This window comes from Thamnophis elegans, chromosome 2 (assembly GCF_009769535.1).
Source record: "Thamnophis elegans isolate rThaEle1 chromosome 2, rThaEle1.pri, whole genome shotgun sequence".
Taxonomy (NCBI): Eukaryota; Metazoa; Chordata; class Lepidosauria; order Squamata; family Colubridae; genus Thamnophis; species Thamnophis elegans.
In genome coordinates this window covers 142,537,362-142,556,441 of record NC_045542.1, presented here as the reverse complement: position 1 = coordinate 142,556,441, position 19,080 = coordinate 142,537,362, and the positions used below count along the sequence as shown (strand labels likewise).

General features: G+C 40.5%; 1 protein-coding gene across 1 annotated transcript in view; it reads right to left on the bottom strand.

Annotated features, from left to right (window-relative positions):
* The window catches only part of LOC116502676 (zinc finger protein 208-like), an 89,492-nt gene that overhangs the window by 45,797 nt on the left and 24,615 nt on the right, over positions 1-19,080 (bottom strand). Inside the window, 4 exon segments of the mRNA XM_032208563.1 lie at positions 15,097-15,471; positions 15,651-15,877; positions 15,924-16,180; positions 16,182-17,509. Of these exon segments, the coding sequence (XP_032064454.1) occupies positions 15,097-15,471; positions 15,651-15,877; positions 15,924-16,180; positions 16,182-17,509 (2,187 nt within the window).

The following is a 19,080-nucleotide window of genomic DNA, read 5'->3' as shown; positions in this document are numbered from 1 at the left end:
TGATTAAGGAGATGATTAGAGGACTGACACCACAAATGGCAGAAGATATGAGACTGTTTTGCTACTGGAAAGATACAAGTTGATAGATGGAAGAGCACAATTTGAAACTAGTTAAACAGTGAAATTTAGTGACAATAGATATAGTTAAATAAATAATTGATAAAGTTACTAATGTATACAATGTGTAGTGTTATGATAAGTAATAATTAGATATGAATATTGAATGGTACCCATGAAAGGAAGATTAGAAATCCTTTTGGATTATATATAAAGGTTAATAAAAAAGAACTAAGTTAGATACAGTTAAAGTCTTGATTATTGGGGGGAAAATGTTATGATACAGGATATAGTTAAATAAAGGAGGGATAATGGTAACAACCTATATATAGGTATGGGAACAACATAAGGAAACTGTATGTAAAATGTAAACCGTGATTTGGAAAGGAGGATCAGAAAATGTTGTTATTAAATATTAAGGATATTTTGCTGGAATAGGACATAAGGATTCAGTGTTAATGGAGGATTTTAGAAATAGTAAATGAAATGCCAGTATGTGATTATGTGGTAAATCTTGGTATATTTTATGATGAAGGATGTTTAAACAATTATTGTCAAATGAAAATGGAGGAATGATGATGGTAAGATGTATAAATATCTGAGTTAAAATACTTTAGTTAATATGAATTATGTTTGTTGACTGAGGAAGAGATGCACGAAAGTCTTTATGAAACCAACTGATACACTTTCTACAGTATGTAAAGAAGGATGTGTTGTGTTTGTTTTGAAAATAAAAAATAAATTATTTTTAAAAAAGGATAAATGGCTATGTTTAGTAATGATATGTGGTTTAGATGATAAAATTGACAGAACAAAAAGCATTTTACTAAAGAAAGATTTTACGCAGTTTTTATCAACTTGAATGATTCTGTAGCGTGGCACGACAAAACCGCGAAGCACTTATCCGCGGAGACATAAGCGCATCGCTAAAGCCGCAACGTCATCATCGCATGTCATCACCGCCGCAACCACAGCGCAGCAACAGAAGGGCGCTTTAAAACAGCGCCGCGGCAGAAAGCCGATTTCAATTAAGGTAAGGGTTAGGATTAGGTTTAGGGGTTTGGTTTAGGGTTAGGTTTAGGGTTAGGTTTAGGGTTAAGTTTAGGCTACTGAGTGCTTGGGAATGCGCGGATTTGCCCTCCGCGATTATGTCATCGCGGTAGGGTCGCATTTTTCCTTAGCGCTTCGAACGGCACAAATTAGTCTTCGCGCTTATGTCTCCGCGGATAAGGGCTTCGCGGATTTGTGGTGGAACCATTCTGTAGGACTTTCAGTGCCATTCAGGTTAAATTAGCCCTGTTTTCTTCTGGATCAACTGATCTACCAAACAGCCAGCAAACCCTCATCAAAATACTCTTCATTCTGGAAGGAGGAGCCACGTCACGATGTTACAACGTGCGGTCTCAACACTCTGAGACCACCGTTGACACTTTTGCCGCTGGGGGGGTCCATTGAGACCTAAACCGTAACATAGAGACAGTGATCAGGAAGACGAAGTCTTGCTGGTCTCAGGGATATCGCAAAATCCCTGTTAAACCCAAGGGAAGTGCTTCAAGCCCGCAGTGAACAGGCAGCCCCTAGGCTGATGAAATCGGGACGCTCTGGGAGGAAGGAAGTGAAAAGAGAAAGTGAGTCCATTGGTGAGGTATTTTTTCTATTTTGCTAAAGACTGCCCAAAGAAATATTTCCTTAAAGCCAAATTGATACTTAAACAAAAGAATTGAGCTGCGAAAATAATCCTAATGGGATCGCTGTGGAAAGGTTTTTTTTTTCCTTTTGTCATTGTAACTATTTTTTGTGGATTGAAATGTTAGTCACATTCTCCATTTCTCCTCTTAAAGTGAACGGATTGATTTTTTTTCCTTCTGCTTCTTGTTGCTTATTTTTTGATTTCTGGATTAAAACCTTCCTTTTTATTTTAACAGTTCTTCCTACTATTTGTTATTAAATCACACTAAAAGCAATCTAAAGAACTTTGTTTCCTACAGAAGGTGAAAATTAACTGCCAATCGAAGGGTTTTTTTTCTGAAACAACGCATCTCTTTCTTTATTTGACTTTACTAACTCTGCAGCTGAAGGGTTTGCAACTTGTTTACAGAAACTGATAAAAAACCAAGGGCACCAACTGTTTTCACAGGTGCCTCTGAGAACTATTTTGGCAGAGAAAGAAAGAAAGAAAGAAAGAAGGAAGGAAGGAAGGAAGGAAGGAAGGAAGGAAGGAAGGAAGGAAAGAAGGAAGGAAAGAAGGGGACAGAACCCTTCCCCTTTGAAGAGCATAAAAGAACTTGTGTTTAAGTCAACTTAAATAAAATAAAAGCTAAGAGAAGCCTGGAAGTCTAAACTGGCAGTCATTATTGGGGTTTTTTTTCTTTCTCTCTTCTGTTTTGGAAACATGGGTCAATACTTAGATGAGGAAACTTTAAAATTCCAAAATATCTTGGCTGGAATTCAAAATCTATTGGAAGGATATGGGAGAATTGAGAAGAAGCTGGAAAGACTAGCCTTCCTCACAGCAAAAGATGATAGGGTTGGAGCCCCCAAAATTAAAGGGGAGAATGAAGATATAGAAGATAAAGATAAGAAAATACATGAATTTAATAATGGACCTATCCTGTTCATCCTCAACACCTTCATGAAAGTGCTGGGAGAGCTCAACCAGGGATCTGTGTGGTGTACCATCAATACCCAGAGACACTGCTCCTCCTCAGATTGTAAGGAAGCTGCTAGTAGTCTGAGCCATTGGCTGGACAGTAAATAAGAAAATGAAGAATGTTTTCCATTGAAGACAATTCTTAGCCTGTGCAAAGCTGGATTGTTTGGCCTCCAAATCCAGGCACAAGTCAGAAGAATTTATTTTCTAAGCCAGCGATGGCGAACATTTTTTGGCTCGCGTGCTGTAAGTGGGGGGAGCGCAGGGGAGGTCGTGTGCAGGCATGCCACAGCCATAATGCAATGCGCACCCCCCAGTGCGCATGCATGCACTACAGGCACGCCCCCCCCATTTTCCATGCTTTTTTGCCCTCCCCGGGCTCCAGAGGCTTTATAGGAGCCTGGGGAGGGTGAAAACAGCCTCCCTCACCCCCCGGAAGCCCTCTGGAGGCTTCAGAGACCTTCAGGAAGCCTCCGGAGCAGTCAAAATGAACCTCCAAGCAAGACGGAAGTGACTTCTGGTTTGCTCGGAAGGTCGTTTTGAGCGCTCTGAAGGCTTGAGGGATCTTCAGGAGGCTTCCCCGAAGACTCCGGAGCAGTCAAAACCTCTGAGCAAACCGGAAGTCTGTTTCCAAACTTCCGGTTTGCCCATAGGGCATGTTTTTTTGCACTCTGGAAGCTTTAGGGAAGCTCATGAAGTCTCTGGGGGGCCTCCGGAGGGCGGGGGAGGCTCTTTTCACCCTCCTCAGGCTCCTATAAAGCCTCTGGAGCCTGGGGAGGGTGAAAAACGGCTTTAAAAAAGGGTGAACAGCTGACTGGCGCATGCATACGCAGTGGTCAGTTGACAGGGCAGCGCCTCACGTGCCCTGACAAATGGCTCTGCGTGCCACCTGTGGCACGCGTGCCATAGGTTCGCCATCACTGTTCTAAGCTAATAGGTCCTTGGCTAATTATTCTTTCAAAACACTTTTTACTTGCAGACGTTTCTATATTTCGACTAGCCTGGTATTTGAATAATCTTAACTATTAACCATGTATTTTTCTTATTAATGATTGTAAATGAAGCATTGGAAAAATGGAAATTTGCTACTTTGAATATTGAAATATTTTTCAGGTTCTTAGCACAAATTCAACTCAAATAATTACAAAAGGGGCACCGTTTAGGATAGGGGGTAGGGTAGGGTAGGGTAGGGTAGGATAGGTTAGAATAGTTTAGTTGGAAGGGACCTTGGAGGTCTTCTACTCCAACCTCCTGCTTAGGCAGGAAACTCTATACTGTCATGTTACCCCTAGTCCTTCTTTTCATTAAAAAAGACATACCAAATTCCAGCAACCGTTCTTTATATGCTTTAGCCTCCAGTCCCCTAATCAGCTTTATTGGTCTTCTCATCTAGGGTGGACAGGTGCTCACTTACATATTTTAACTTGTGTTCCTAATCTGTTTTTTGTGGTGCTGTTTTTGATAAGCTGGAATGTTTTTTGCCTTTGTGTAAAGGCGGATGAAAAACATGAGTTAAGTAGTTCTACTTTCTCCCTGTGCTTGTCACCTTCTTCCCACTTTCTGCCACCAAAGGATCAATTGTGTCCTTGACTTCTTTTTAGGTTTAACATGTTGAAAGACACTTTTTTTGTAACAAACATTACTTCATTAGCTTTCCTCACTTCATCTTTGCCTTAGTTATGTGCCCCTCTTTCCCTTTTTTTTACTTGTCCTTTTTGTCTTTTAATTTATCAGAGTTCTTTATGCAGACATGCTGATTTCTTTTGAGAGCTGTTATTTTTCTTCTTCATTGGTTTTGTGCTAGACTAGGCTTTTATAATCTCACTTCTCAAAATTTCCCAAGCTTCTTGAGTTGTTTTCTCTTGAAGATTCTCATCCATGGAATAATTCCCAAACTATCTCTAAGTTTATTGAAATTAGCTCTTTTAACATCAAAGACTTTGTTCTATTGCTCGCATAATGTGGAATTCCAGTATTGTATTATCACTCCCCCACAAGATTCCTTCTATCATTTCATCACTGTTAGTGAGAATTAAGACCAATCTGATTGACTCCCTTCTCTACTTGTTGGGAAACAAAGTTCTCTTGATAGGTTTATCAAGAATCTGTTTGACCTTCCACTTGATGCAGTTTGTCTCCCAGGATGTCAGGGTAGTTAAAATCCACCATTACTTTTTTTTGTGTGTAAATGTGTTTTTATTTTACATTTTCATTTTCGTACAGTCACATATATACTGTGCAGAACCGGGGCCATATAACATTAAACAATAAACACAGCCATTCCTCTTGTCAATAATACCCCCCAAAATAGAAACCCAATGTACCTCTTCAACCCTCCATACACCCTTTCTTTCGCCCCCCTCCAACTTTCCATCTTCCCTCCATCATTCCCCTCTACACTACTTCCCCTCCCCCTCTACCACTCCTCTCTCCCGGTACACTCCTCCCTTCCTTCTCACCCTCCCTCCAATCCTCTCTCCCACCCTCTCTACCCCTCTTTCTTCTATCCCTCTATTCCTCCCTTCAGTGTATTTCTACTATCTATTAATATATTCAGCTTGTCCTATTTTTACACCGGAATTAAAGAGCAACAGTATACAAGTGCATACTCTGTGCATTGGTGTATACACATTAGCGTCCATTTTGACTGACCTTGTGATTACTGTCTACATAACCTGTGTTGTGTCTGTCTTCCCCTACTTTCTCACCACCTGTTTGATTGCAGATTGTATGGCACTCACAATTAAATGCTTGATTTTGCTTGACAGCAAGGTTGATATTCTTAACCACACAAACATCTATGTTATATGCACTATATTAATCTATTAATTTTAGATTGTTGGGGACAGAAATGTTCTGTATCAATTAATTCTCTGTCCTCATTGTTTAGTTTAAATGTTTATCCAGAGAATCTGTGAATTTAATGCCAAGTAATCAATTTGTTTGATGGATGCAAACTATCTCTTTTGTACAGTTTTTCAAGGACAAGCTGCAGACATCATGACTAATATAAAGAATTCTGTAAAACATTATTTATTGAAAAGTTGGGAGAATAATTAGCAAAAAGAATTTTGTTTTTAAAGTTTTAGTCTTAAAAAAAATCCTAAAAGGAATATCCAACCAAAAGAAAAGGGGAAAATGGCAGGAGACAGTACAGGTTGTCCTCAACATACAACAGGTTTAGGGATTTACAACGACAGTGACAAAAATGACTTATGCCTGTTTTTCATACCTATGACTGTTCCAGCATCCCCATGGGCACATGATCAAACTGACTCACATTTATGACAGATGCAGGGTCCCAGGGTCATGTGATCCCCTTTTGTGAACCTTTGACAAGCAAAGTCATTAGGGAAGCCACTTAACAACAACCTAACTTCAGCACTTCACTTAACACCTGTGGCAAGAAAGGTCGTAAAATGGGGCAACAAATGTGTCACTTAACAACAAAGAATTTAGGCTCAATTGTGGCCCTAAGTCAAAGACTACCTATAATATGTACAACAGCTGATTTCCTGAGGGGGAAAAATAGAAAACTAGTAAATCAAAGTTATTCTCATACCTGAGTTGGAGGTTCAATCATGGTTTCCGCTCCCTCTAAACAAAGAGTCGACTTCCTTCTATGATTCCCTGTGAGGGAGACAGAATTTCAAAAGGCATAATTAATAAAATGGGAGGAGGTTTGCTATAGAGGAGAGGACACAGAGAAGATGAGAAAGTTAGGATTTATCAAAGGAGTGGAAGGACCTTATATTACCTCCTGAGGTGTCCTGAATTGGATCTTCCTCAGGGATCCCCCTGAAAGACAATTCTTGAGGGAGATTTGACAGATGCCTCTTTGTCTCAGGATCTCTGAGCTCCATTGCGAAGGACTTGAAATAGGATGCAGGAAAAAAAGAATTAATGGACATTACACATCATGAAATGGTGCGTACCTATGCTTAACACCTGATAAACTGCCAAAGATTTTTCAAATCGCAAAGGAATTTCAAATACACGTTTGAAATGTAAATATAAAAAAGTAACTTTTTACCTACTCTGCGGGACTTGTAACAAAACAAAGAAATACTGGGATAAGATTTATATTGTACTGCAGAAGATTCTCAAAGAGGGCCTGAAAATCAAACCAGAGACTTTTCTTTTAGGTTTAATAGAAAAAGGGATGGAAACTACATATATAACTTTGCTGTTATATATGTTGAGAGCAGAAAGGATGCTCTTTGCAAAGCGGACGGATATTTTAATAGCCACAAAGGAGAAGTCGTTGGGAAAACCGATGGAAGAGATTGAAAAATTAACTGCTTTAGTTAAAGAAAAGACCAAGCCAATCTTGCTTCTACTTTGGAACCAATGCTGGGTTTTGTATTGAAACTTTGATTGAGTTTTGTTGATTACATAAGTTTGTTGTTATATAGAATTTGCTAGTACATATTAAGTATGTAAATGTAAGACATTGAACTTGTAATGTTACCATTTATTCGACTGTGCTAAAAAGATTCAGATTTTCAATGATTTTCTTTTTCCCCATTTACCCTACACTTCTTTCACTTCCTTTCCCCCTTTCCTACTATTTTCATTTTCTTGCATTTTATATCTTAATAAACCTACAAAAATTTGATACAAAAATCTGAACATATTATTATATTCAGGCCCAAGAAGAAGTCCTCTCACCGGCAACTCAACCTGCTCCTTCTTCTCCTCCGCTTGGCTCAGGAGGAAGCCTTCCACCAGGGCCACCGCCTGGGAGCTGGTCTCTGCTCCACACTCCCGCACCCAGCTCTCCATCTGCAGGGGCAGAAGGGCCAGGAACTGCTCCAGAACCACCAGGTCCAGCATCTGCGCTTTTGTGTGCTTTTCTGGTCCCAACCATCGACTACAAAAGAAGTGGAGCCGACTACAAAGTCCTCGGGGACCCTCATCCTCCTGATATTGGATGCTCCTGAAATTCAAAGCCTGAATTTGTGAAACGATGGTTCCTTCTTCCAGCATCTTCTGCCCATTTCTTGCCCAGATCTCCCCATGGATTCCAGACTGGGCATCGGAAGGGTCTTTTCCAATTCCCTCACTTGCTAAAGGAAGGCAAGCCATTCTCTCTCTGTCCTGTAACACAATTCCAAATGGGTGCAATGAAACCTGTGTATCTCCAAATGCTTTTTTAATTCATAGCAATGTTCATTTAGCCATGGGAATACCAGAACAAGCCATTAAGCCCTCCTTGCCAAAGGGATCATTTTTTTCTCTACATGAAGATCAACAAATGGCCTCAATTTTGCAATTTTCTTATAAAAGTGGTAATTTTTATTTTATTTCTTTAAAAAAAAACACAAATATTTCATCATTTGTCAATCATTAAGACATTGAAGTACAATTTTTTTGTGTGTGCCCCTCCCTCCCTCCCATCCCCCCTCCTCCTCCCCCCCCCCCGACTTCCCAGAACCCGTACACGGTATGGATTTTTAACTAACACAGTCTAAAATCTATTGAGAAAAAAGAAATAAAGAAGTTAATGACATTCTACATTGACCTTAGCTTCTTCTTACTGAACTAACTTTTAACAGTTTAAATCATTTCTGATCTTAAGCATAGGCTTACTGGAATTTCTTAGTCCCGTATTTATTTTGTATATAGTCAATCCATTTTTTCCAGTCTCGTTTATATCTCTCATTTGAATGATCTTTGAGATATGCCGATATTTTAGCCATCTCGGCTAAGTTTGTTACTTTCAATGTCCATTCTTGGATTGTAGGCAAGTCTTCCTTCTTCCAATATTGCGCCACCAACAGTCTTGCTGCAGTTATCAGGTGCAGAATCAAATTAGTCTCTACCACTGTAAAGTCAGTACATATACCTAGTAAAAATAACTGAGGAATAAACTTTATCCTTCTTTTAAAAATATTTTGCATGACCCACCATATTGGGCATTTTGGATAATTTAAATTTCTTTTTACTCAAAGGGAAAGACTTGCATTTTAAAAATATAGCTCTACGTTTACCTATAAGCAGAGTACACACAACATACAACATACAAAAGCCGAAAGCATGAAAATTCAGTTCACAAAAAATGAGGTGCCAATCCTTTGACCCTGGTCCATTTCTCTTTCTCCCTTCACACCGGGGGTCAGGTTCACACAATGTGTCCTAAGCACAAACAGGTCAATCAAATCCAGGCGTTCAGTTCCTATGAAATATAAAGGATTAAATGCACCCAGATCAATACGATGACGTGATTGACTACCTTCCTCAAACAAATTGAGTTGCAAAAGGCCCCAAGCTGAGTTTAGTGTCATCCAGCACAGAGTGAGAATTAAAAGTTGTTTTTACTTCCTGCTTGAGTTTTGCCATACAAGCTCCCCCTCTCCCCTATGCAGGAGCTATTCTCACGAAATGGGGCGCTCCCTTTCCTTTCTGGGATCTGGAATTCTTCCTGAGGGCAGCATGCATCTTCTGGAGCTCTCCTTTGTTATCACCATGGAAAAGGGCGGCAGAGAAACATGGGAATCTCGGGTCTCCCGCTCCTAGGATTGACTTGGTATATATATGCACACGCACAGTCTCTGTCTCTCTCTCACTCACACACACACACACACAAACACCTACCTTTGCCACCTCTTTCCTTCAAAACGTCTTTGCAGCCTTTTTAACTGCCTGCGAAGCATAAAAGGTTAAAGAGAGAGAGTCCAGCAGCTAGAAAGGCAAGACTTATTGACGTCACTGCCTTCCCAACCTGCAACAGCGGCTCAACGCTGAAGCGCATGCGGTTCCTTTCTCTTTGCAGAGGGAGCCTCGGATGGGTTTTCTGTGCATGGAAGGTATTCATGGAAAAAGGAGAGATGGTGCATTTCCCATGCAGGGCCAGGAGGGGGCTCTCTTGAGAAAGCCAGGAAGCCTTCTCAACCTCCTTTGGACAATGTTATAATTTACTAAAGAATTTTGTATTTAAAGTAAGGTGACCAGATTTTCAGATTGGAAAAGAGGGACGCCCTTTACCCGGGGGGGGGGGGGGGGGGGGCTTGATTAGCTATCTCTTCCTTCCTTTCTCCTTCCATCCTCTCTTCTTTCCTCACTCACTCCCTTCCTCCTTTTTTCTCTTCCTTCCTCCTTCCATTCTTTCAGCTTCATTTCTTTTACCTATCTACCTTCTCTGTCTTTCTGCTCTTTCCATTTCTTCGCTTCTGTTCCTTCCTCCTTCCCTCCTTTCCTATTTCTTCCTTCTTCCTTCCTTCTGCCTATCTACCTTCACCTTCTCTGTCTTTCTGCTCTTTCCCTGTCTTCCCCTTTCCTCCCTCCCTCCCTTCTTTCCTTTCTAGTTCCATCTTTTCTTCTTTCCTCTCTCCCTCTTTTTCTTTTTTCCTTCCTTCTTCCTTCCTCTTGCCTATCAACTTTTTTTATTTTTTTTTGTTACATAGACGACACATACCCACAACAATAAAAACAAAGCAAAAAGAAAAAAACCCATCATCACATATAGCATGTCATTTGGTTACAAGTGTTTTAACATTTATCATTCTTATACATTTATTATTTCATTTAATAGGTTATAATATACAGTTTGGGTTGCTTTGTTTACTATCCCTTCCTCCTGTTATAACACCACCTTATTTTCCCTTTCTTTTCTCCCTTCCTCCCTTCTCTACTTTCTTCCTTCCTGCTCTCCTTTCCCTTCCTTCTTCCCTTCCCTTTCTCCTACTCCTGCTCTTCCTCTTCCCCTTTCTACCCTCTCTCCCCCTCTTTCTCTCCTTTCCATCCTCCTCTCCTTACCTCTTTCTTCTTTCCATCTTCCTTTCATTCTCTCCTCCTTTCTCCCTTTCTCCCAACTCCCTTTCTGGGAGTTGAAGTCCACACACTTTCAAGTCTCCAAGGTGGAGAAAGACTGATCTATCTAATTAATATAATTATTTCTCCCTCTCTTTTTCACTCTCTCTCCAGCGCACACACACAAATGCATAGGGCAGCCCACCTCACACACAGGTAACTCCGGGCGGCTTACGGGAATGACCTGGTACCATAGAGCTCCAAGAAATACTTGGCTAGAGAAATCGCAAGTGTTCCTTCCTGGATTTTCCGGAGGGGAGAGGCACGGAGGTTGGAGGTTGGCTCGTGTGGAAAAAATAGTGGTAAAGTTTCTTTGAAAAATATTTCCCTAGGACTAATTTCACCATTTTAATTTGCTCAGTTCTTTGTATTAACATCTGCATCATTCTGTATTGACTTGGAGTGCTCACTTGTGCCTGCTGGTAAGTGAGCTGGGTTTTTTTCTTTTATTTTTTTAATGTATTTTACAATAATATGTTATTTATTGTGCATAGGATTTTTTAAATTAGTTTTATTGTGTGGATTCTTTTTTTAAATTGTCTTAGACTATTTAAAAAAAGATTCTATCCAAAATAAATTGAAGTGAAACCATTTTTAAAAATTCTATGCACAATACTTTGAAATATTTTACTTCAATTTATTCTGTGTGGATTCTTTTTTAAAATTGTCTTAGACTATTTAAAAAAAGATTCTATCCAAAATACAAAATACCAGCTGCAGTTATTCACTTAAGAACTGTGGCAAGAAAGGTGGTATAATGGGCTTAGTGACCAAAGTTACAATGGCATTGAAAAAAGTGACAGATGACCATTTTTCACACTTAGCGACCATTTTCACACTTAGCGACCATTGCAGCATCCTCATAGTCACGCGATCAAAATTTTGATGTTTGGCATCAGATTCGTATTTATGATGGTTTCAGTGTCCTGGGGTCATGTAACTGCCTCTTTTGTGACCTTTTGACAAAGTCAAATGGGGAAACCAGATTCACTTATGCTACTAATTTATCAGCTGCAGTTATTCACTTAAGAACTGTGGCAAGAATGGTGGTATAGTGACCAAAGTTACAATGGCATTGAAAAAAATGACTGATGACCATTTTTCAGACTTAGCGACCATTTTCACACTTAGCGATCGTTGCAGCATCCTCATGGCCATGTGATCAAAATTTTGATGTTTGGCAACAGTTACAATTTATATTTGTAAATTGTAGTTATGTTGAAATAAAAAAATATTACAATACAATTTTTGCGTTATATGAAAATTTTTGTTGATCCGTATAAATTTTTTTATCAACCCCCCCCCCCCCCCCCCGGTCAAAGGTGTCCCTCTTTACCAATCTGAAAATCTGGCCACCTTAGCCATGACCTTCCTTTATTAGCCAGCCCATCATTCCCCCACTTTGAATCTGAAAATGATTTAATTTTCCAAGATTCACCCAACATCAATATCTGCTTACTGGGAGACCCTGTAGTTTGCTTATAGGTAGAAAGGCAAACAGACGGCATTGTAATGCAGAACAGGTGATTTATGAAAACAATGACTATGCCTGCCAGGGTCATTATTAGGTTAAATCAGTGAACCATCCTGTCAGTCAATGCCACTAGTCTTTCCATTCATCCATGGGGGGAGGGGGTTTGCAGCTATCTTTGCAATGTGTGTAGTTCAGCTGTGGAATTCCTCCGATTTGTGCACACAACATTGTCTAAGTAGTGCACACACATCTCCTTATGATGCCAATATCATATCGAGAGCCATTCTATTCTGAACTGTCATTGTCGGAATGGCTTCTTGTTCTTTTGCTGCAGCAATAGAAACTCCCCAGTCTCATTAGCCAGGATTTCCTCCACTGCTTGTATATGATACAAAGCATTATTGAGGGACCAGAGCTCACGGAACAAAGTAAGGGGTTGGTATTCTTCAAGTACTTTCGGAATTGTTCAAGATTCCTATGGTTTCCAATCTTTCTTTCAGGTAAAGTGGGCATAATATAGGTGGGTTTGAAGAACACAGAAACATAACAAATCATATGGTCTCATCCCGACAGTTGTTAAGTCTATTTGTCTTAATATCTTAGCCTTCACATACAGAGATGCACTAATCAGCTAGTGGTAATAATTGGGTAACTCCTAATTCTAGTGTGGGTAGCCACAAATACCTTTTGTGGAAATGTTCTAATTGAGAAAACACCTATGGGAGATCACAGTTCTCCTCTCACACAACTATGGTTCTGGAAGCTTTTGATTCCAGAACAATAACTTAAGTCCCAGTTCTTCTACTGAGAAAGTCACAGGCTGCGTAGTCCAAGAATCAGGAAGGGCAGATCGTGGGTATTTCTTCACTCTGGAAGGGATCTATCCAAGATGCCAGGCCTTCCACTTTTAGTACTGTATAGGTGGTCTGAAGCACTTGAAACGGTCCCTTCCACTGCTGATCCAAGGAGATTGTTGGTCCCCACGTCTTTACAAGTATCCAGTCTGCAGGCTGAAATGGATGCACTAGACGATCTAGTCCTGCAGAAAGAAAATTCATAACCCCAGCAAGTTGTCTTACATATTGGTACAAAGTCAATTCTCCCACCAGAGGGATGGATCTCTCCTCTGCCTTTAAGGAGGGATGTGGTCGCCCAAAAAGGGCCTCAAAGAGGCTCAAGCCTATTTGCTTTCAAAGTGCAATGTGAAGCCCCAACAACGCGAGTGGCAAAGCTTGCGGTGAGGACAGGTGAGCCTCCTGGCATAGCTTAGCTAGCTGTTGTTTTTGTAAATCATTACAATTTTTCCATAGGAAGAATTCCCAAGTGGTAGGCTGAGTAAAGCTTCCAAGTGATGTTTAACTGTTCGCACAGATTTAGCTATGAAATATGGGTCACAATCAAATGATATATTATTTGGCAGCCCAAACCTAGAAATAATTTCTTCCAATAGGATGTTTACAACTTCATGATCTTTATTTGTCCTGCAAGCAAAAGCCTCAGGCCATCCTGTGAAGGTATATTCTAGTCCCCAAAATATACTTAAAACCTTGCTTTCTATTTGAAGTCTATTTCTCAAATTTTCCCTGGGTAGTTGCTGTTAAGTTGGACTCATAGGGGTGGGCACTGTCTAATTTTTGATTATTTCGGGCACAAATCAGGCAAGGGGCTACAGCTTGGAGATAGCGGAATAGAGATCCTTGCCTACTACACCGCATGTCATAAAATCTACCAGTGTATCTACCTGTACACAATCATGGTGCAATTCAGTATCCACCTGGGGCAAGAGTGTGGCTGGATTGAGGGTATTGCATACCTCTAATTGTATGGCTGAAAAGAAGAAACCTTCCGTTTTGAATATTCAAAGAGTATTCTACTACTTTAAGAGCTTAGAAGACACTCTTAAGGAGTTTCTTTTTGTAAATAGCTACAGGAATAAAGAGGAAAACTTTAATCTGTAAATTACAGAGAATCACACAGAGAGAAGAATAAAACTTAGTCCATCCGTTTCTTGCTCACCACTTTTTAGCTAATTGCAACCTCTCAGAACTTAGGCTGCATAAAGGTGAAGAGGAAATCCATCAGAAGCAACTCCTCTGTGTTCAGGGAGGGAGGTGAAACAAACCTGGGAGACATAAAACTACACAGCAGGACAAAAGAAAACTGGGGAAGAACAAGGGGCAGAAACGTTTTTAAACCTTGGTTGAAACCCAAGTAAGCTTCTCACCATAACTGCAACTTTCAACTCTTAAATTTCCTTGGTTATTATATAATTAAATTACAGTCTTCCCATGGACTCTCTTGTTATCTCCTTGTTTCTCTTATCCACTTTCTATCTTTCTACCATTGCTTCTCCTTTATTCATCCATCCTACACATAATACTTGTTTTTTTTCTAGATAATTATTTGACACTGCTGACAGGTCTTATCCCTTCTGGCTTACCTCTATGGGTAAGTTGGGAAACAGGAAACAGGAAGCTAATTTAAAAAAATAAATTAAAATGAACGTATATACCACGGATTTCAAACTCCATGTGTCACATGGCCGTCACGTGACCTATTGCAACAGTTTCCCTATTAGCAGAGCTGGGGTGGGCGTATCCTCCATGTGACACAACCAGCTTGTGAGCCGCCACTTTGACATTCTTATATACTGTATATACAGATACATTCAAAAATGTATAAATCATAAAAAATAAAAAATACATACAGTAGAACTCATTAAATCAATGATTAGCATACATTCTCATCCAAATGTATCTTTGTTTTGGGGATTCTCCAGTCTATGAATCGTGTTATGGGAAAAAAGACTATGGGGTGTTCTGAAGCTCTTTCAATACTACATGCATTTATATGGTTTCTCACTTGTATGCATTCTTTGATGGGATGTAAGTTCACTGAGTATTCTGAAGTCTTTTCCACACTTCATGCATCTATATGGCTTTGCCCGTGTGGATCCGTTGATGCGATGTAAGTTTACTGTTTGTTACAAAGATCATTCCACACTCCATACATTTATGTGGTTTCTCCCGTGTGGATGCTTTGATGACAGGTAAGATGAGAGCTACTTTTGAAGTCCTTTCCACACTCCATGCATTTATATGGCTTCTCCCGTGTGGATCCTTTGATGGGATGTAAGTTCACTGCTTGTTCTGAAGCCCTTTCCAAACTCCATGCATTTATAGGGCTTCTCCCCTGTGTGCATCCTTTGATGGGTAATAAGGTTACCGTTTTGGATAAAGCCCTTTCCACACTCCATGCATTTATATGGTTTCTCCCCTGTATGGATCCTTTGATGGCATGTAAGATTACTGCTTGTTCTGAAGCCCTTTCTACACTCCATGCATTTATATGGCTTTTCCCCTGTGTGGATCCTTTGATGGGTTGCACGATCTTTCGTTGCTCTGAAGCCCTTTCCACACTCCATGCATTTATATGGCTTCTCCCCTGTGTGGATCCTTTGATGGGTAATAAGGTGAGCCTTTCGGCTAAGGCCCTTTCCACACTCCATGCATTTATATGGCATGTAAGATCATTCCTGTTTCTGAAGCCCGTTCCACACTCCATGCATTTATATGGCTTCTCCCGTGTGGATCCTTTGATGGCTTGTAAGATCACTGCTGTTTCTGAATGGATCCTTTGATGGGTAATAAGGTGAGCCTTTCGGCTAAGGCCCTTTCCACACTCCATGCATTTATATGGCTTCTCCCCTGTGTGGATCCTTTGATGGGTAATAAGGTGAGCCTTTCGGCTAAGGTCCTTTCCACACTCCATGCATTTATATGGCTTCTCCCCTGTGTGGATCCTTTGATGGCATGTAAGATCATTCCTGTTTCTGAAGCCCTTTCCACACTCCATGCATTTATATGGCTTCTCCCGTGTGGATCCTTTGATGGCTTGTAAGATCACTGCTGTTTCTGAAGCCCTTTCCACACTCCCCTGTGTGGATCTTTTGATGGGATGTAAGTTTACTGCTTGTTCGGAAGTCCTTTCCACACTCCATGCATTTATATGGCTTCTCCCCTGTGTGGATCTTTTGATGGGTAGTAAGGTGAGCCTTTTGACTAAAGCCCATTCCACACTCCATGCATTTATCTGGCTTCTCCCCTGTGTGGATCCTTTGATGGGATGTAAGTTTACTGCTTTTTCGGAAGTCCTTTCCACACTCCATGCATTTATATGGCTTCTCACGTGTGGATCCTTTGATGGCTTGTAAGATCACTGCTGTCTCTGAAGCCCTTTCCACACTCCATGCATTTATATGGCTTCTCCCCTGTGTGGATCCTTCGATGGGTAATAAGGTGAATGTTTTGGCTAAAGTCCTTTCCACACTCCGTGCATTTATATGGCTTCTCCCCTGTGTGGATCCTTTGATGGGTTGCACGATCTTTCGTTGTTCTGAAGCCCTTTCCACACTCCATGCATTTAAATGGCTTCTCCCCTGTGTGGATCCTTTGATGGCTTGTAAGATCACTGCTTTTTCTGAAGCCCTTTCCACACTCCATGCATTTATATGGCTTCTCCCCTGTGTGGATCCTTTGATGGGTAATAAGGTGAGCCTTTCGGCTAAGGCCCTTTCCACACTCCATGCATTTATATGGCTTCTCCCCTGTGTGGATCCTTTGATGGGATGTAAGAGCACTGCTGTTTCTGAAGCCCTTTCCACACTCCATGCATTTATATGGCTTCTCCCCTGTGTGGATCCTTTCATGGGATGTAAGTTCACTGCTTGTTCTGAAGTCCTTTCCACACTCCATGCATTTATATGGCTTCTCCCCTGTGTGGATCCTTTGATGGGATGTAAGTTCACTGCTTGTTCTGAAGTCCTTTCCACACTCCATGCATTTATATGGCTTCTCCCCTGTGTGGATCCTTTGATGGCGTGTAACATGTCTGCCGGCTCTGAAGCCCTTTCCACACTCCATGCATTTATATGGCTTCTCCCCTGTGTGGATCCTTTGATGGCTTTTAAGATGTCTGCCGTCTCTGAAGCCCTTTCCACACTCCATGCATTTATATGGCTTCTCCCCTGTGTGGATCCTTTGATGCCTTGTAAGTTTACTGCTTGTGCTGAAGCCCTTTCCACACTCCATGCATTTATATGGCTTCTCCCCTGTGTGGATCCTTTGATGGGTAATAAGGTGAGCCTTTCGGCTAAGGCCCTTTCCACACACCATGCATTTATATGGCTTCTCCCCTGTATGGATCCTTTGATGGAATGTAAGATCACTGCTGTTTCTGAAGCCCTTTCCACACTCCATGCATTTATATGGCTTCTCCCCTGTGTGGATCCTTTCATGGGATGTAAGTTCACTGCTTGTTCTGAAGTCCTTTCCACACTCCATGCATTTATATGGCTTCTCCCCTGTGTGGATCCTTTGATGGGATGTAAGTTCACTGCTTGTTCTGAAGTCCTTTCCACACTCCGTGCATTTATATGGCTTCTCCCCTGTGTGGATCCTTTGATGCCTTGTAAGTTTACTCCTTGTGCTGAAGCTCTTTCCACACTCCATGCATTTCTCCATTGTGTATATCCTTTTATTAACAGTCTTGTTTCCATGTCCATTGCTTTCATTTGACTCCTCTCCCATGTGAAAACTCTTCTGTGATTCAAGACTCCCATTTTCTTGAGAACGTGTGAATATGCAACTGTAACTTTTTCTTTTTTCTTTGCATATATTGGCTCCTCCTTTGGCTTGTGATGCGCAGGGTCCATTTACATTTAATGTCTCTCTGAAGATTCTTACACCTTTCTCAATATATTTCTTTTTTAGTTTTTCTTGTTGATCAATAAAGTCCTGCATTTGAGCAACAATCAACGTAGTTGAGCTTTTGCTATTCCAGTTATTTGATAGGTTTCTCTCCTGCCTTTGGAATTCTGTTTGAATTGGAGATTTCTCCATTACATCTCCTTGTCTAAACACTTTGATTGGTTCTGCAGAGTCTTCATTGTAATTCTTATCAACACCTTGAAAGGGAAAGAGAAATGAAAGTGAGAGAAAGTTTGGGGGAAAATATCACTCTGTCCGAAGTCATATTGCTTGCCTTCAGGTATTGTGCCAAATTCTAATATATACTGCATAATTGTATCCTAATAATGGCATGGTATAGAAATGATAATATCTCTATTGATGAGAATAAAAGCTTTAAAAAACATTAAGTCATATTACTGAATGATATGGAAGCATCTGGGCCAAAATAGTTTAAATCTGTCTGATGGAGTTTGGCATTACCTCAAACTAAGGAATTGCTTTGTCACTAAATATAAAAACACATTGGATAGGATACATCTACGGTAAGCAAAATGCCATAGACCTATTTCCTTCCTAGGAGCACTAGAAAAACATAACTTTCCCTTCTGCCTCTGAAGAGAAGAGATCAAGTTAGAAACGTTTTCATAAGAACTAGCTAATGGCATCTAACTACAAAAGGTCTTCCTGAACTCTCTGAGGGAGAGTAGGAAACCCTTACCAAGAGAGGCCACATTCTTATAATTCTCCAGCATGACTTCCCAATGCAGAGCTTTTTGGTCAGGATCCAGCTGAGGCCACTCCTCCTCGGAGAAATAAACAGCCACCTCCTCAAAGGGCAGAAGATCCTCCTGAAAGGGGAAAAAATACAGAACAAACCAAGGAAGAACTGCCAGATCTTTCCATTTGTTTAAAAATTTCCAAAACAAAGCTATGCACTAAGTGATATACTTAGTAAGGATCTGTAGTTTAAATGAGAAAATAGAAAGAATAAGGAGCATTTGACTAAAGAAAGATTTTTGGCAGGTTTTATCAACTTGAATGATTCTGTAGGACTTTCAGTGCAATTTAGCTTAAATAAGCCTTGTTTCCTTGTGAATCAATTGATCTAACAAACATCCACTCAGTCATCATCAAAATACTCTTCCTTCTCGATCAATATATCCACCCATAATTAAAAGGCCTTCAGGGTCTTGAGAGAAAACTCACCAATCAGTGATACCAACCCTTCAGAAGTGTGTCTGTAGGCGAAGGGATTTTTGTAGTGTTTTATGAAATGAGTTACAATACAATACAAAAGCAGAGTTGGAAGGGACATTGGAGATCTTCTAGTCTAACCC